The 18,431-nt window shown below is 35.0% G+C and overlaps 1 protein-coding gene across 2 annotated transcripts in view; it reads right to left on the bottom strand.

Annotated features, from left to right (window-relative positions):
- LOC150110238 (putative phospholipid-transporting ATPase IIB) overlaps positions 1-18,431 on the bottom strand; it is a 359,872-nt gene that overhangs the window by 296,756 nt on the left and 44,685 nt on the right. For both annotated transcript variants that reach the window (XM_090398500.1, XM_090398506.1), the window contains exons 5-8: positions 17,933-18,076; positions 8,747-8,827; positions 5,287-5,436; positions 1,481-1,570 (exon numbers count right to left, since the gene is read on the bottom strand). In XM_090398500.1, the coding sequence (XP_090254626.1) occupies positions 1,481-1,570; positions 5,287-5,436; positions 8,747-8,827; positions 17,933-18,076 (465 nt within the window). The remainder of the gene's footprint in view (positions 1-1,480; positions 1,571-5,286; positions 5,437-8,746; positions 8,828-17,932; positions 18,077-18,431) is intronic.

Genomic DNA, 18,431 nt, shown 5'->3' with positions numbered 1-18,431 from the left:
AAATTTCCAAAATCATGCGCAAACATTTTTGATGTCTTTTTCCATATGCCACTCATAGATTGAGAGATCAATTTGTCCCAAACTACAGCAAAATTTTAATAGCATGATAAATATTGAATGCTTTCCAGAATTGCATAAGTCTGCTCGTTTTCTTCGTTAGCAGAAATGGCTTGCGAAAAAGTTCTCCATAGATAATAAAGCTTAAACACTACTAGAACTCCCTGATCCATCAGTGGAATCAATGAAGTAGTGTTTGGAGGGAGAAACATGACCATGAACTTGGTGAAGATCAGCGATATAAGACAGATGACCTGGAGCATTATCTAGAATTAATAAAATTTTAAATTCTACATTTTCTTTCACACAATAGCTTTCCATTTCACTTGCATAGCAGTTGATTAAGGCATCTGCAAACAATTTTTGAGTCATTCACGACTTCTTATATTTCCACTAATGAACTGGGAGAGTATGCTTCCTAATGTTTTTGAAGGCTCGTGGATTTTCATCGTGCCACATCACAAATGGTTTCAGTTTATATCCGGCCACATTACCCCTAACAGAATCATCAAAACACGGTCTTTAAGAGCTTTGAAACTGGGCATAAATTTTAGCTTTTTTGTGGATGAATTGTCTGCTCAAACATTTTTTCTGAAACAAGATCTCATCCATATTAAATATTTGCTTTAGCAAATAATTTTCCTCTGTAATAATTTTATCCAATTTCTCCACAAACTCCTTGGCAACCTTCTCATTGGCACTTGCAAATTCACCATACATTTTCACATTATGCAGCACAAAACGCTGCTTGAATCTCATGAACCAACTGAAAGAAGCGTTGAATTCGTAGTCATAATCAGGTTCTGCTTTCTATTTCAACATGTTGAAGAGATTTAGTGTCAGCGGTTATGGCCATAGTGCTAAGAGGTATGTGCTTTTGGTTCAGGTCCTCTATGCATGATGGAAGTAGCTTTTCCAATCACTGATACTGATGAAGCAACTTGTCATTAGTTCGTCACTATCGTTGAACTTGCAACTTCTTTTCAAGATCAATTGCTCGCCTCTTTTTCTGTGATTCTTCACTAGGTTTTTTAATTGGGTGTGTAGAGGCCATGTTGCTCAAAATATCATGAGCAACATGGGCAACAATAAATACATTTTTCAAACACAAAATCAACAGAGGAACTGTTGAAGCCAAGTGCCGACTGCCGAGGGAGGTTGTCGCTGAATACGCTGTTGCAGTTGCTTTGTTGCATGATGCATTGGTGCTAAATAAAAACCTTTTTACTTTACATTCGCTTGCATCTTGTTAAAAGTATAGTCGAAAATGTTATTTATTCCATTATGGGATCATGGACGTATCTTCAAAAGGAAGTAACTCGAACGGACGTAAGTCAAGGGATGACTGTAATTACATGATGTATATACTTATGCATACTGTATGTGGATAGGATATATGTATTTATTTATTTTTTTAACCTACTTTTAACAGCATCATCACAAGAGCAAGGCCAATTACAGCAGCAAAAAGTACTTTAGTTTGCTGATTCAGTTCCATATCAAGCAACCCAACCTAAAAAAAAATATTTTAACAATGAAATCAAACCATATGTGAAAAACATATACAAACTAATAAATCATCAACAATAAAAACAAATTAGTTAACAGCATCAACAAGTATGGTTAATTAACTCACTCTAAAAATTGAACAAAGTATCAACATATTGTAATACAAACTGCTCTTTCCTCTTCAATTCCTTAAAACAATGACATCTTAGAAATAATACTCCACACTTTTTTCAAATAACTAATATACAGTAATTATACAGTGTACATGGGATCATTTGCTATTATTCTATGATATTACATTCAACAATTTTCAATACTCAAATTATGATCTCATCATACCAGTTCAGCCTTTGACATGTTCTCTCCTATCTCTTCTCTCTTATGTTCTCACTGTTCTCTCTCTCTCTCTCTCAATGCTTTTATCACTACATAAAAACACTTTACTGCATAAGAGGATAATGAACACGCCTAAAACATGTGCCTGTTTTGCTAACCTTTAATCTCCTTGTCCTTTCCTCTTTACATTAGCTCTGCTCTCTCTCTCACACACACAGAGCATAAGCAGGACACTACCCTGCTTAACAGAAGTATGAAAAGATATCAAAAAAGAGTTAGAATGATCTAACTCTTACTCCATCTCCAGTATTAAATATACGACAGCTTATAACTTTTGTGGATGGGATTATTATTATTATTGTTATTATTAAAAGAGACCTCCAGGGAGTCAGGAGCTCATCGAGGTATGACAGATGGTGCAAATAGTATGGCCTTCCTCGATGAGCTCCTGAATTCATGAACAGCCTACCTGTTCATGAATTCATTCACTCTATTTGCACACACAACATCCAACAGCAATCTATTTCAATAGCACACACCTCTGTGAGAGAAAAATCTAGCCTAACCCCATTCTTGACAGCATTCATTCTCAACTTCCAAGGATACCCTCACATCCTTTCCCCACCCTCCATAAAATGAAAGATTCCATTTATTGAAATTCTATATAATCCTTTCAGAAGTTTATAACTCTCAATCATATCACCCTTTTTTCTCCTATTTGTTAGTGTCTGCAGCCTACAAATTTTCAATCTGTCTTAATAATCAGTATTCCACAATACAATTTTTGACACACTCCTTTGCATTCAATAAGAATCTTTTGCACTGTATCAGAATCACCACGGAAACCAGGAGACCAGACCTGCATGCAATAGTCCAAGCGAGGCCTTGTACAGAGGCAAAATGACATGTTTATATTCAAGGTTTGTTTCAGCATTGCAATTATTCTCTGAGTTGTATTTACAATTTGTGCTATATGACTCTTGAACTTCAAATTTCCTGTCTACTAAAACCCAAGATCCCTATCCTGATCAGTTTCTTCTAGCACAATCCCACCAATATAATACGACATTGGATATCTAATCACACCAACGTGTGATTAGATATCAAATATTAACAGTGAACTGACAGCCATTTTCAAGTGCCTACAATTCCAGCCTATTCAAATCATTCTGAAAGTACTGCATATCAGCAGCACTCCTGATTACCATACTTAATTTTGTATCATCTGCAAGCTGTATATTGCATGTCAAATCCTTCCAATGTCATTAATGTACAGATTGAATAACAATGGACCAAGGACTGATTCTTGAATCATGCAGATTCACATCCCCCATATATGACTTTGATGTCTATCAGTTGGCCATCCTATCAATGCTAATAGTTATAATCCAATCCCAATTTATGTAACAGTCTTCTGTATTCTGTCAAAAGCCTTAGCAAAATCCAAAAGTATCATGGTGTATCCATTCCCCCTTGTCCAGTTCAATGCTAGCATTATTAAAGAATGTGAGCAAGTTGCTAAAACATGACCCTCCCTTAGTAAACCCATGCTGTTCATTGCAAAGAAGAGATTCACTGTTAACCCATTTCTGAACGCGAGCCCTAACTAATTTTTTTCAAAATCTTCACCACAACTCCTACAATGATTGGTTGATAGTTGGATATATCGGCCTTGTGCAATCTGATTAGCAGATATTCTTTTCACTTTTGCAGAATCTTTCCTGTTCTGAGACTCAAATTATATAGCCTGGTCAAAGAAATAGGCAGTTCAGCTGAGCACTCTTTTAGCACCCATGCTGATAATGCATGTAGTATGTGAACAAGTTACTAAAACATGACCTTCCCTTGGTAAACCCATGCTGTTCATTACTAAGTAGAGATTCTCTGTCAACCCATTTCTGAAAATGAGCTCTAACCAACTTTTTCAAAATCTTCACCACCACCATTCCTGAGATACTGATGGTCAATAGTTGGAAACAACAGCCTTTGCACTTGCATTGTGCAATAGGGAAGGAAGAATTACCAAATATTCTTTCCACTCCTGCAGAATCTTCCCTGTTCTGAGGCTCAAATTATATCTACTCTATACTATAAAATGATAAGCTGAAATTGGAAACGAATGTGACATCAGCTTGAAATGGATGTAGGCTGTAACATTTTTGTGTAACATTTTTGTCAAGTTATTTGAAGCGTTTTAAAACTCAGGGACTACCATGAGTGTCGAGTCTTCAAAATTCGAGTCATCGGAATTCAAAGAGAACCGGCCTACCAGTCCAGAACTCGAGGAGGGGGGGGGCATAGGCATCGGAGCCCCCTAGTATTACATAAGCAAAGTGGATATTAGATCCAGCATTATTTCAAAGCTGAATGTTGAAATTATGAAAGTTTCATGAGTTGACCAGAGAACTTGCAGGAATACATTCCTCGGCATTCACAAGTTACCTTAATGTGGACAGGTTTACAAATCTCTTGCTTAATTAGATTACACACCAATTTCACTCCTACTCTACTTATTCTTTAAACTGTAGGGACACATTCTGATATCACATCATTTAAGTATTTTTAAACACTTCCCCCCCCCCCCCCCACACACACAGTCGATATCCCAACAACTGACACAATGATAGACCTCAGCATATTCCTCAGGTGATCATAATTTCCTGCTCTGCAGTTCAGCATGTAATCTTTTGTGAATTGAACATTCATAAACTTAGCCACTTCCCAAATAATAAAAAGGAGACCTCAATTAAGGTCGAACTGGTCTAGGTAGTGACCCTTTCCATAAGGCATGACAGTTAATACATGCCCTAAAAGAGAATGTGCTGTATATTATGGTTTAATAAGGTAACTTGCCAGCCTGGTTGGCCGAGTGGTTAGCGTATCCACTCTCCAGCCAAAAGGCTGAGGGTTTGAATCCTGCCGTGGGCATGGATGTTTATGATTGTCTGTGAAAATACTAGTGGTGGTGGTAGTCGGTGGTAGATGGCAGTGTAGTTGCGGTTTGTTGTAGTTGGTGGATTGAGTGGTGGAGACAGAGAGTTGTAGAGTAAGCCCTCCCTCAATGAGTCTTTGGACTTCCTGGAGGTGTCATGTAATAATAATAACTTGAAGTGAAGCCAACTAACCTCTAGTTGGTTTCACATCAAGCTTGACTAAATGTCATGATTAGGCTATTTGTATCTCTATACACAAATAGCCTAGTCTTTTGTTTGCTCATAGTTTGAGCAAATTTTGTGTGCTTATTTTACCTATAGTAAAATAAGGATTAAGTATATTTTACTTCTCTTCCCAGCAAAAATGACTTGCTAGAGCTAGAAAGATATTCAAATCAGAAAATCAATCAAATAAGAGCTGCTTTAAATGAAATAAGAAATCGATTCATACCTTACTTCTGGGTTCAGAATTATTCATGACACTCCTGGTTTCTGATCCTGTATATATTACAATGCCCACAGCTGTACCAGATGCAATAACTGTATTTGCCCACAGAGTATTCTCAATACCAAGTGAATCTTCTGCTCCATCACCATCATGCTTCAACAGAAAAAGGCAACTAATCACAAAATTTCAGAATATACAAAGTGCTATAATATTAAACAATAGAATAATAATCCAATCAATAGAGACTAAAAAACAGTAAGCTACACATCATATAAAAACTTTCTACAAATTTAAAATGTATTTTCATTATATCAATGTTCCTTAGTAAGAGAAAGTTAGCAGGTATAGCTTAAAAATTACATAATTTAACATTCATTCAAAGTTTCAAAAAATGTAGAAAATATACAATTATGGGTAAACTGACTTTGATAATACTAGCAGTAACATTGCTGCTGAACCAAAGCATAATGAGACATCAGAACAAACAGCATCAACTGCAAGTTATATTATATAATTTGAATATAAATCATTCTTCCAATTTGGGAAATTTAATTGTGAAAGCAGTATGGTATAACTAGTACAACACATTACTCAGAATGATAACTGCATTATGTTATCTCATTGCATGAGGTCAACACAAATATATAAGAATCCGGCATCAACTTCATGAAGTCTTTTTCACTTCAGTGGAGAGACTATAATCTGTGAGCACTAGCCTCACAGCTTTCCTGTCAGTGACATACTTGTTTAGTCATTTGTATATGAATCTTAGGCTACTCTGCATGTTTGATATGAAAAAAAATCCAAGTTTCTGGGGACAAGAGATATTACAGTCGCCATCTAAGAGATACCTGGCTCTGCCTTTAAAGGCCAATATAGTTCATCCGGGTCACAAAATGGATTTTAACAAAGTCACTTTCCTACACATTTCTCTTATGGCAAAAACAAAGAGAATAACAATAAATTTTATGTCAAATTATCTGAAAGTGAAGAGTGAGGATATAAAAAGAGAGTTAAAGAGTACAAATTGAGAGGTATTGTTTAATGGAAATGACACTAATGCAAAATAGGTAACACTGAGGGACATCTTATATTATTCAATGTCTGAGTTTATCACTAGAAGTAAATTTCATAATAAATCAGGAAGTCGGCTAGATTTTCTCAAAGAAACAGACTGTATGAAAAAGTTATGGAAAGAGTATTGATCTGATAATTAGCTATTATGTATGAGAGATATAAACAATGATTGTCACTGTCATATGCTATCTAATCGTTTTCAACTTTAAGTGACTTTGTAAATACAGACTAGATGGCACATGATAATGACAACTGTTGTTTATATCTGTTATACATAATAGTTGTAACTGCATATTGGTTCATTTATGTCCATCCAATTTTATCATCTTCTTACTTTCATTCTCATGCCCTCAACTTTCCTTAACATAAATGTCTATTCATCTGCTCAGATAATGTCTGAAGTACATTAAGTTCTATTTGACATCTTAAAGGAGCATTTTATCTTCATATTTTCAAAAACTATCTTGCTGTATAGGATTCCTAATAGTCTACCCCATATCTATAATTAAAAATAGTCAGGATATTTAATAAATATAATCTCCACACCACATTCAAACCATGTATAAAATTATTATTTTTGAAACAAAACTTAAATATTTTTTCCTCCTACTTCATTCTCAACTGTAAGTGAAATTTTCCCATGGTACCTTGTTCTTCCTTTTCCCTCAGCTTTGCATTCCAGTGCTCAACATTACTGAAAAATTTATCTGATCAAAACCATCTACTGATGCAATCAAACATAAAATTCTTCTACTTCCTCTTCATCTGCAATGGTTGCATATATCTGTATCAATATGACATTCACTGGATATCAATCACCTTATTCCGATTTAGATTATTCTCTCAGACACAATTGTATCACAAAATGTACACTGGTGTCTAAAAGCTAAGGACAAACTACATTTTTACCTGTATATGAAATATTTTCATGATTACAGCCAAATGTGGACATAAATTTATTGCTGGCATACTAATAAATTATATTACACAAAAAACGTGTTATAAATTTCATGCAAATTAAATTGCAATATGTTTTTGGCAAAAGTTATAAATTTCCTAATGATGTAGTTAAGGAAATTAATGTACACCACTACAGAAACCAATGCATAGATATTTAGTATGGAATATGTCCACCCTGAATTGCAATGCAGCTCTCACAACATCGTACTATGCTTAACACCAAGTAATTCAGAAGTTATTGAGCAAGCTGGCCCACTTCTCCTTCAGAATATGGCCTTGTTTGTTTTCTGGAGGGAAATATAGAGCAGCAATGAATCTCCTTATTGCATCCCAAATGTGTTCTATAGGGATGAGATCTGGGGGGCGTGCTGGCCACTCTATTCAATTAATATCCTTGGTCTTCAGAAGTATCTCCACTGCTTGTGTACAGTGTGGTGTGACACTGTCATTCATAAAAATGAATTCTTCACCTACAGAACCATAGAACAATCAAACATGATGCTGAAGAACTTCATTCAATATCATTCACCAGTCATAGTCCCATTTTCCAGCACTTCTATCTTGGTGCATCCATTAAGTATAATGCCTCCCCAGACCATGACCCCAGCATCTATCCCTTTCAAGAACATTCTTGCAATGGGAAGCAGTACCACTTTCCCACCAGATCAAGTGTCGTCTAGAATCGGAGGAAAGACTAAAATGATTCTCATCTGTAAAGAGTACATTAGCCCATTGTATCTTGTCCAATTTTATGGATATAACACCACTGAAAGAGTGCTCTACGATGAGCTGTGGTTGCAAAGAGATATCCACATAACAGTGCTTGAATAATCTGACATGCTGTAGTCTGTCAATTACATTTTGCTGTTATAACCAAAATCTGTCTTCATGCTCAGTGATAGAGCAAGGATTTGCTCTATCACTCTTAGCAAACATTCTTCCATTTTGTTGATGTCTGCATTTCATAAAATATATTCTGAACCTTAAATTCTGATATACTGTTTTCTCAAAACTTAAATTCCATAACCTATTTGATAATTTATAATTATGTTTGATAATTACATCTTTTAATAATCTAAGATCATTACTCACCATTCCGAATGATCATTTTTTTGCATGCACACAAAAATTTATATTTACTAGAATTTTTGTTATTTTAAGCATTAGAAAATGAATTTATAACTAAATGAAATCAAGTGTAAAAAGTATAAGAAATAAAAATGGTAAAATTTAATTTTTTTGTTGTAAATACAGAATTTCAGAGTTTTCAATATTATGTAATAATGAAGACCATGTAACTTAAAAACCTTTTTGTTGGTGGTTGTTTATATTTATAACAAAAATAAAAAATAATTAAGTAATTATTAAATGCTATCTACTAAACTTCTTTATGAATATTCATTATGCTTCTTAATAAATAACTCACCCTTGTAAACTTGCCAACAAAGCTATGAATATCTTTCTTTGGCTCTTCAGCATAAACTGAAGCATCAATGTGAAACAGATCCTGAAAAACATTTTAAACAATCAGTTGATGGAAAAAAGATTCTCTTTTTATTTAACTACTCTTACATACAGAAAGAAATATGCACACAACAACAACAACTAGGTCATAAAATAGTAATTGTTATTGTTTTAATAATAAAATTCTGAATGAAGAACTTATGTTTCCTCTTATTTTTACATATAACAAAACAATTTATACAAATCAAACAATTGTTAATACTTGTAAACAATTGCAAGCATGACAATATTAATCTAATTCCATACACTTAATTCAGCAATAAACATAGTATCCATTCATGAAAAGCTGCAGGTATGCATTTGAGCCTATAACACAATGAGTTATTACCATTCAGAAGTTTGAACCAAAAAATTTCAAAAATCACTATCACAAAGGATATCTAGTATTGACTTCAAAACAGGCTTACCAATTTGCAGTTAAGTATCATGTGTCAAACTGATGAAACCATCTCCTTACTAAAACCACACTCAACATTTAATATCACATTCTTTTTATTCCAAATTCCTTACTTGATTTCCAGTCTAGATACTTTTCCTTGCACAGTAATTTTTATATGCAGATGCAGCAATCAGATTTCCTGTTTCCTTTCCTCTTCCCCCCCCCCCACTGCTACTTTCCACATGGTTCAAGATATGTCAACCAAGTATTTGTGGCCATAAGACTGGGCCATAAAGGCTACTGAATTAAACATATAAGAATGAATGCAATCTGAAAACCATGCTGCTAGTAACTTTACTAACAAAAATCATCCAGTTTACAACGAACAGGAGAACCATCATTTCTCCCTTTCCTTCATCATCCATCTTCCTGGTCTAACCTCGATGTTTCCTTATATTCAAACCCACCTGCATTGACCAATATTATTTAGCAAGCCAACCCAAATTTGTGATTTGGACTGGCTTACTTATGAGACAAACATGACTCTAGCAAACTCACCAAGTATTGCCATCACAATGGTATATTTTTCCTAGTTGGAGGAAATGCCAACTCGAATAATGGCATAATTGACCATCATCATCATAATCAAATTCCTGTACCCTTGAGGGGAGGGGGGGATTGTACAGAATACTTTGATAGCATTAAATGAAAAGTTTACATCATTATCTTTGAAAGTTTTTTCACTTGGTTATACTATAAATTAAAGATGCGAAGAAATTATATTCTTGATTTAATCCTTTATCCAAGTGTAAGCAAATAAAAATTTGCACATGAGGTAACATCATAACTGGGCTATTTGTATATAAAAGCTAATGACTTCATAACAATTGCCTTAATATCCCATAATTCAATGCACATATCCTTACGGACGTGCAAAGATATGTCCTCTATATACACGTAAGGATATGTATACATACATACATACATACATATATATATATATATATATCCTCTATACATTAAACCATCTTTAATTTACATCATTATCAACTTCCTGTCAATAATTTTTCTCCAAATTAATCTATAATCTGTCAGGATTTAATACTGTCAGAGAGATCTTATATATTAAAGGTCTTCTAAGGCACTCCTTACTCTATCAATTCACTTAAGATCATGGTCTTGAAATTAGCTCTGCTCACACATTCCAGAATGCTACCAATATTCAGTTCCTTCCTAATATATCCTTGTTTTTATTATGATGCTGCCAGTTTACTTCACTGATCTTTCTCTAAGTTCTCCTGTCTTCTGCAATCTTTGATTGGTATTTTATTTTAACCCAGATCTCAGATCCATAAGTTAAAATTGCTTTGAACACTGTCTTGTATTCAAATGTGTGGAAAGGCTTATGTGTTCGTCATACATGTTGATTGGATTTTAATAGTATAGATGCGAACACAGATTGATAAGAAAATAACTATTTATTGACTTAACTGATATCACCTCACTATTCACGAACGTACAATTAACTGAAACCAACTCTTAATTTACTAAATTCACAATTTCCCCTGATATATTTCAGCTATTTAAATCCACAGTACAGGCAGGTTATTTTACATGGAAAGGGAAAATATACAAACAATTAGATGGGACAGCTACAGGATCCCACCCCCCCTTAGCCAACTTCTACATAGAACATCTGGAAAAGCTAGCTGTTAATACAGCCGCTCTCAAACCTTGTCTCTGGCTACGCTATGTTGATGATGTGTTTGCTATTTGGCCACATGGCCCAGACACATTGAATACATTTTTAATGCATTTAAATAGCCAGGATCCAAAAATCCACTTTACAATGGAACTAGAAGCCAACAACTGTCTGCTCTTCCTGGACACACTAATCAAACATCTTCCAGAAGGTTCCTTATCATTCTTGGTTTATAGAAAACCCACACATACAGGGAGATATTTTACACAAACAATCACATCATCACCCATCTCAACAATATGGTATTCTAAAAAAACATTAACCCATAGAGCTAGAGCAATTTGTTCCAATGACATTGTTCTCTCTCTCTCTCTGCTGAACTTTCTCACCTATGTCACATCTTCCTCACCAATGGCTATAATCCCCATAAGATAGATAAAATATAAATGCTCCCCAGAAATCCCCCCCCCCACTGTCTACCACAGAAGACTACAACAAAACTGTCACCATCCCATACATTAGTAGGCTCAATGACATGAACAGGACACTTCATAGACTCTTGGATGTGATAAAGGAGAGAATCTGTCCTTAGGTGAATGGATGAGAGTTGCTAATTTCACATAAGGTTTAAATATGGTGTGTAGTTGGTATTTGCTAAACACTCTAGATATCTTTTCAGATGTGCCTAACAAATACCAACTACACACCATATTTAAACCTTATGTGAAATTAGCGACTCTCATCCATTCACCTAAGGACAGATTCTCTCCTTTATCACATCCAAGAGTCTATGAAGTGTCCTGTTCATGTCATCAAGCCTACTGTGGACATACGCCTCAGTGAATACAAAAAATATATCCGGCACTTTTGCTATGGCAAGTCGGGTCTAGCAAACTGTGTGCAGGGGTATCCAAACCATGCTTTGGATACCCCTGCACACAGGGGATATCCAATTGCTCATACTAGTCCCACTGTTATACCAGATTGTGGTTGTCTCATTACTGTAACAAACTTTGTTTGTGTGCTCTGAAGATGATGGATAGAATACCAGCAAAATAGTAGCAATTAAGTCAAGAAATATTATTTTCTTATTAATCTGTATTCGCATCTATACCATTAAAATCCAATCAACATGTCTTGTATTCAGCTAGAGAAATTCAACTAATAAATTTATAAATTTATTCAGTTGACTTCCAACTATACCAGTTTTGCTAATTCTGTTGTCTATTTCCATATTTAATTTGACATCTTCACTAAAAATCATGGCCCTAAATAACTGAAATGATTTACTTGATCTATAGGTTCTCCATTCAAGGATGCAGTTGATTTTTTTTTTAAATGTTTTTGCCTATTTTCATTGTCTTTTTTATTGCTTATTTTCATACTAAATATATTACAGCAGTTATTTAATTTAGTTAGGGAATATAATACAGACTTCAACAGGATTTATTTAAGAGTATAACATCATCGGCATAAAGTAAAGAGCTAAGCTGAAGATCTTCCATTCTGACATGAGACCCAATGCCACTTTCCTTCATAATGTGATCCAACTAGATGCAGTGAAGATAATGTGCACCCTTATCTGATTTAACATCAAACCATCTTTAGTACCTCCTTCAATTCTAACTGATTAAATTTAAATATAGATTATGTACTGCTCAAGATAATGTCTTATTTACATCATATAACTGTAGCATTCTGAAAAGTTCTTCTCTTGGCACCATTTCAGATTACAAAATCAAATACAGGCCTTTGTTATATGTCTGTTCTTTCTCAACAATTTGTCTTTAAGTGATCCTGAGTATCTGAATTTCCAGTTTGTCAATACAATTGTGCACATGCTGCAAATTATATAATCCCTCAGGTATCATAAGGATACTACTTCCAACATGACTGACCCCCATCACATTGTGGCAACCAGTGAAAGGCTTCTTAAATGAACAGTTTCCAGACCAATGGATTGTGAGAGGAGGTCAGTTATGTGCTCTCTCAGGTCACACAAAATAAATATTCATGAAGTGGAAGTGAAGGATGTGGTTAGGTTGTGTTGGCAAATTACTGCTGCTTACAATTCTGTCAAACTAGCTGACCTTCAAAACATTTTAGCAATAGACTGAAAAAAATTTGGATATTAGTCAGACCGTTAAAAGTACATATGTAATCTGCTGAAAGCCATTAACATTTTGCTGGATAGTCAAATACATTGAGGTTGATAGAGTATGATAGTGTAGCGCCTACACAAAAGATAACAAGACGGGTTTTTTGACAAAAAAAAAACCCATTGTGTTATCATAAAGAAAAAAAAATTCTTCATTCACTACATCCAAACTCCTCCTGATGACAAGTGCTTGCCTAATACATATACCACAGGCTTTTGAAGCCTTTTACAATTTTATATTACAGAGATAAAGAACTAAATGTTATTTGTGTACGTCGAATGACTAGTTACTCTCATTTACTACACTGCAAGTTTTTTATTCATTTGTTTATAAGATTTCTTGCATGAAAAGTTTTTTTAAAAAAATGTAGTCCATTTATAAATCATGACCCACTTTTATGATACTTCTGGTCAACTATCCAGACACTGCTTCTGCCCTCTTAAGATCCTTGAAGGATGGCAGAAGAGCTAACTTGCATGAAGGAATGAACAACCTCAACTTTAGAGGATCAAGTCTCATAAAGCTATGTCACCTACTCTGTTGACCTGGGAGGCTCCAGCACTCCAAACAGAACTAAAGGAAAACTAAATCCTAATAGTATTGCAAAAAACTTTAGCACAGAAAGCTAAACCCAAAATTCCCACAGACACCAAAAAAAAAATATATATATATATATCATCTTTATATCATCATATACAAGAGAGATAAATCAAGAGGTCCGACAATGATGTCCCCTCTCAGCAACTCTTTTTAATATTTACTTAAATGAAATAATAATAAAATGGAATAAAAATTTACATCAAGGAATTAAACTTTTTCCTACAGTGAACTTAAATACTCTCCTTTTTGCTGACTACCAAATAATAATTACAAATTCTGAAGATAACTTACAGAAAGCTATTTTAGATCTAAATGAGATAGCCCAAAGATTATGGTATGATAATATCAACAGAAAAATCAAAAACTATGGCCATTAAAAGACAAGACCCAACAAGAACTAAAATAGTAATAGATAACAAGATCTTAGAACAGGTGAATTCATTTAACTACCTAAGATGTATGATCACATATGAAAATGAAAAAGATATAAATGTAAAAATTGCAAAATATTTAAAAATAACAGATGTAATTAACTCTAAACCAAACCTAGTTCAAAAACAAACCAGACTAAAAGTATTCAATACATTAGCCCTACCAGTCTTAATGTATGGAAGTGAAATCTGGACAATAAAACAAAAAGACGAACAAAGATTAATAACAGCAGAAATGAAGTTTATGAGAAAACTGCAAAGTATACTCTATTTGATCACAAAAGAAATGAAGAAATAATGAAAGAATTAAACCAAGAACAGTAATAGAAAAAATTAAAAAATATAAACATAAATGGATGGAACACGTTCAAAGAATGAAAACAGAAAGATTACCAAAACAAGTCTTAAAGTACAAGCCATTAGGAAAAAGTAAACTAGGACGTCCTCTTAAATGATTCAACGATGACTTCTAAGGCTGGAACAGGCCATGTTAGGCCTAAATCCTTGATATTCATGATGATGATGATCATCATCTTTACAAAAAAGTTTTCTTATCATGTCCTATATCCATAGAAGACTCCAATCCAGTAACTCTAGATGACCCAACAGCAAAATCCTGGCTACCTAATTTCTTCTCTTCAATAATAAAGGATGAATGACTCCCAAACCTCTGCACGAATCAAAGATAATAGTCTTGCAAAAATCCAATAAGTCAACTAATGACCCTAATAAATAACTACTGCCCTACAGCATAGCACTGCTTTGCACTCCTTACAAACTTTTTGAAAGGATTATCCACTCTAGGATTTCTCCAAATATAGAAGCCATCTTACCCAGTGAACAGGCTTGGTTTAGACCTGGTAGAAGCTGTCGCAGCCAGGTTCTAGCTCTCATAATCCATATAGAATCTGGATACCAAAAGGATTCAAAAACAAGTACCAACTTCATAGACCTAACATCAGCTTATGACACCATATGGAAGAAAGATTTACTGTATAAAACAGTCAAAATAATCAACTGCCAATAAAACTCTAAAATTCCTATCTCTTTGATAGGAAAATAAAGGTTCATCTGAATTTACAAAAAAACCGGAGTATTCATCCTACAGGATTGCTGCAAGAATCTGTCCTCACCCCAGCTCTATTTAATCTGTACACAAGTGACATCCCTTCAACAGCTAATCAAAAGTTTATCTTTACTGATGACATAGCAATTGCCAATATACCTTCCAAGGCATTGAGGAAACAATGGGCAAAGATCTGGGCTCACTGCAAAATTACTTTGAAAGCTTGGCACTCCTAACCCAGCAAAACTGTTGTTTCAGCTTTCCATCTAAATAACCACGAGACTCATAGAAAACTAAAATAAACTTCTACAACACAACTATAACACATAAAAGGTAAACCCTGTTAGCTTGGTATCACAGTTGACCATAATCTAACATACCAAAAGCATTTGGAAAAAGCTAATGTAAAAGATATCCACCACGAATAACATCCTAAACAGGTATAACTTGGGAGGTTGTCATATCTCAACTCTTAGAACAGCAGCCCTGGCTCTGGTCTTCCCAGCTGCAGAGTATTGTTCGCCAGTTTGGAGCTGAAGTCATCACGTGACTCTCATGGACACACAGTTTAACACAATGAAATCATCACAATGAGAACCATCTCTGGTACCTTAAGATCAACTCCTCTCCCATGGTTATCTGTTCTTTCCCACATCACTCCTTCATGCTTCACAAGAGAAGAAGTTACCATCAAAGAAATAAATAAAATCAGAAATAACACGTACCTTCCTATACATTAAGATATCTCCCCACCTCTAGCTCACTGACTTACCTCCAGATCTGCTATCTAGCTTGCTGAAATACCAGATGATGGTCCTACGACTAGCAGAGAACTCTAGAACAAAATTCCCCCACTTATTACATCTGTGGGGAATTTGTCACCTTTTTGCATGACTAACACTGTGCAGCCTATGCATCACATCACACAGTACGCCATACTTCTGCCCTGGAGGCCTCAGGAACTTGCATTTACTCCCAAATAGTGCTATAGATTGGTTAACTCAACTGTCAGTATTGTACGAGGGCTGTTCAATAAGTAATAAGACTAATTTTACTGTCGCGAAACCACTCATCACAATATTAATTTCTGTGGAATAAAGAAATGTTGCTGTCTGTATTAACAAAAGAGGTTGATAGATGGCGTATACAGGCTGATGTGCCAGAGTGTCACATGACTAAACGCAAGCTTGTTTTGGCACGCCTACGAAGCATCCTTGGAACAGCGTCATACAATTAAATTTTGTGTGTGCTTGCAAAAATCGGCATCGGACACTTTTAACATGATACGCGAAGCTTTCCACGATGAAGCAATGTCGAGGGCAAGTGATTTTCGCTGGCATAAAACTTTTAAGGAAGGAAGGCAAAATGTGGAGGATCTTGAACGTGAGGGAAGACCTTCAACATCCATCACAGAGACGATGATCAACACAGCAGCGATTATCATCAAGGAGGATCGCAGAATTACAGTACGCCCGCTGTATGTTGTCCTGAATATTTCTGTGGGAAGTGTTCACTCAATCATGGCTGAACATTTGGGACTGAAACGTGTTTGCACCCGATGGATTCCCAAACTCTTGACAACGGAGCAAATGCAGCATCGCGTGGATGTGTGCACAGAATGGAAAGAAAGACGAATGCTTCCATTCACTGCTTTGTTGTTTCATTGTAGGATCATAGTGATACAACCAAGCTTCATCTGTTATAATGATGCATTTTAAGAAGTTGTCGCCTTCTTGTTCCAGTCTTTCTTTCCATTCTGTGCACACATCCACTCGATGCTGCATTTGCTCCGGTGTCAAGAGTTTGGACCATCTGGCACAAACACGTTTCAGTCCCAAATGTTCAGCCATAATTGAACAATTCCCACAGAAATATTCAGGACAACATGCAGCTGGTGTACTGTAATTCTGTGATCCTCCTTGATGATAATCGCTGCTGTGTTGATCATTGTCTCTGTGATGGATGTTGAAGGTCTTCCCTCACGTTCAAGATCCTCCACATTTTCCCTTCCTTCCTTAAAAGTTTTATGCCAGCGAAAAACACTTGCCCTCGACATTGCTTCATTGTGGAAAGCTTCGCGTATCATGTTAAAAGTGTCCGATGCTGATTTTTGCAAACACACACAAAATTTAATTGCATAACGCTGTTTCAAGGACGCTTTGTAGGCATGCCGAAACAAGCTTGCGTTTAGTCACGTGACACTCTGGCACATCAGCCCGTATACGCCATCTATCAACCTCTTTTGTTAATACAGACAGCAACATTTCTTTATTCAACAGAAATTAATATTGTGATGAGTGGTTTCACGACAGTGAAATTAGTCTTATTACTTATTGAACAGCCTACGTATATAGTTTTGTTCATTAATTTCTTGTATTTTCTCCCGTAAGCTAAACAAATAAATAAATATACTTATTTAAGTTAAGGGATATTATATTGTTTTCATAATATTGTTATAATTGTTAAATTTCATAATATAATATTCGGCTAAGAAACAATATGTTTCCCATATTGTTTCTTAGCCGAATGAGAAACTCAAAGAGTTTCATGCCGAATATAGAAACTATATAAAGTTCGGCGATTCCAAGTGTAAGCAAATACCTGGATAGTGCAGGAACTGACCCTTGAAGGTAGTGCATATACTTTTATATGCTTAAGTAATTTCATGCTGGGAGTTAGCATGAAGTGAGCAAAGAAAGAAAATATAGATACACGAACATAAAGAAAAAAAGAAGTCATTTAAAACTATACCTCTAAAGAAAGCCGCTGAGTAGTTCCAACAGCAAGACGGAGTTTCCAATCTGTTTCACCATCCAATTGATCGGTCCTTATAAAACATGCTCCATTCTTTTCTGTTGTTTTTATAAATACCATATCTGATGGTACTCTTTGATCCTTGAAAAAAATATGATTTTTTAAGAGAAATGAATAATAAAAGAAGAATTATAGACAGGATGTGTTTTCTGAGAGAAGTTAGATTATACCACAAACAAGGTACTCAACTATCTAATTAAAAACACTTCAATTAGTAAATTTCCTCCCACAATTCAGGGGATCAGAAAAGGCTTAACTCAAGTATGCTGGGCATGAAAATGGCAAAAAAATTTTATATCACATACCTCACAAAATATCACAGATATATCAAATATTTTGATTTGGTTGCTTTTTTTTTTTTTTTTTTTAATAATAACAAAGTTGAGAGCCATATATTGCAAAATACCAGCATGTTCATGATAGAAGAGCATCTAGA

Source organism: Typopeltis vanoorti, chromosome 1 (genome assembly GCF_054136105.1).
Source record: "Typopeltis vanoorti isolate ZY-2024b chromosome 1, IOZ_Tvanoo_1.0, whole genome shotgun sequence".
In the NCBI taxonomy this organism is placed as follows: Eukaryota; Metazoa; Arthropoda; class Arachnida; order Uropygi; family Thelyphonidae; genus Typopeltis; species Typopeltis vanoorti.
Note: the sequence above shows the minus strand (reverse complement) of the source record. Positions and strands in the feature narration are given on the sequence as shown.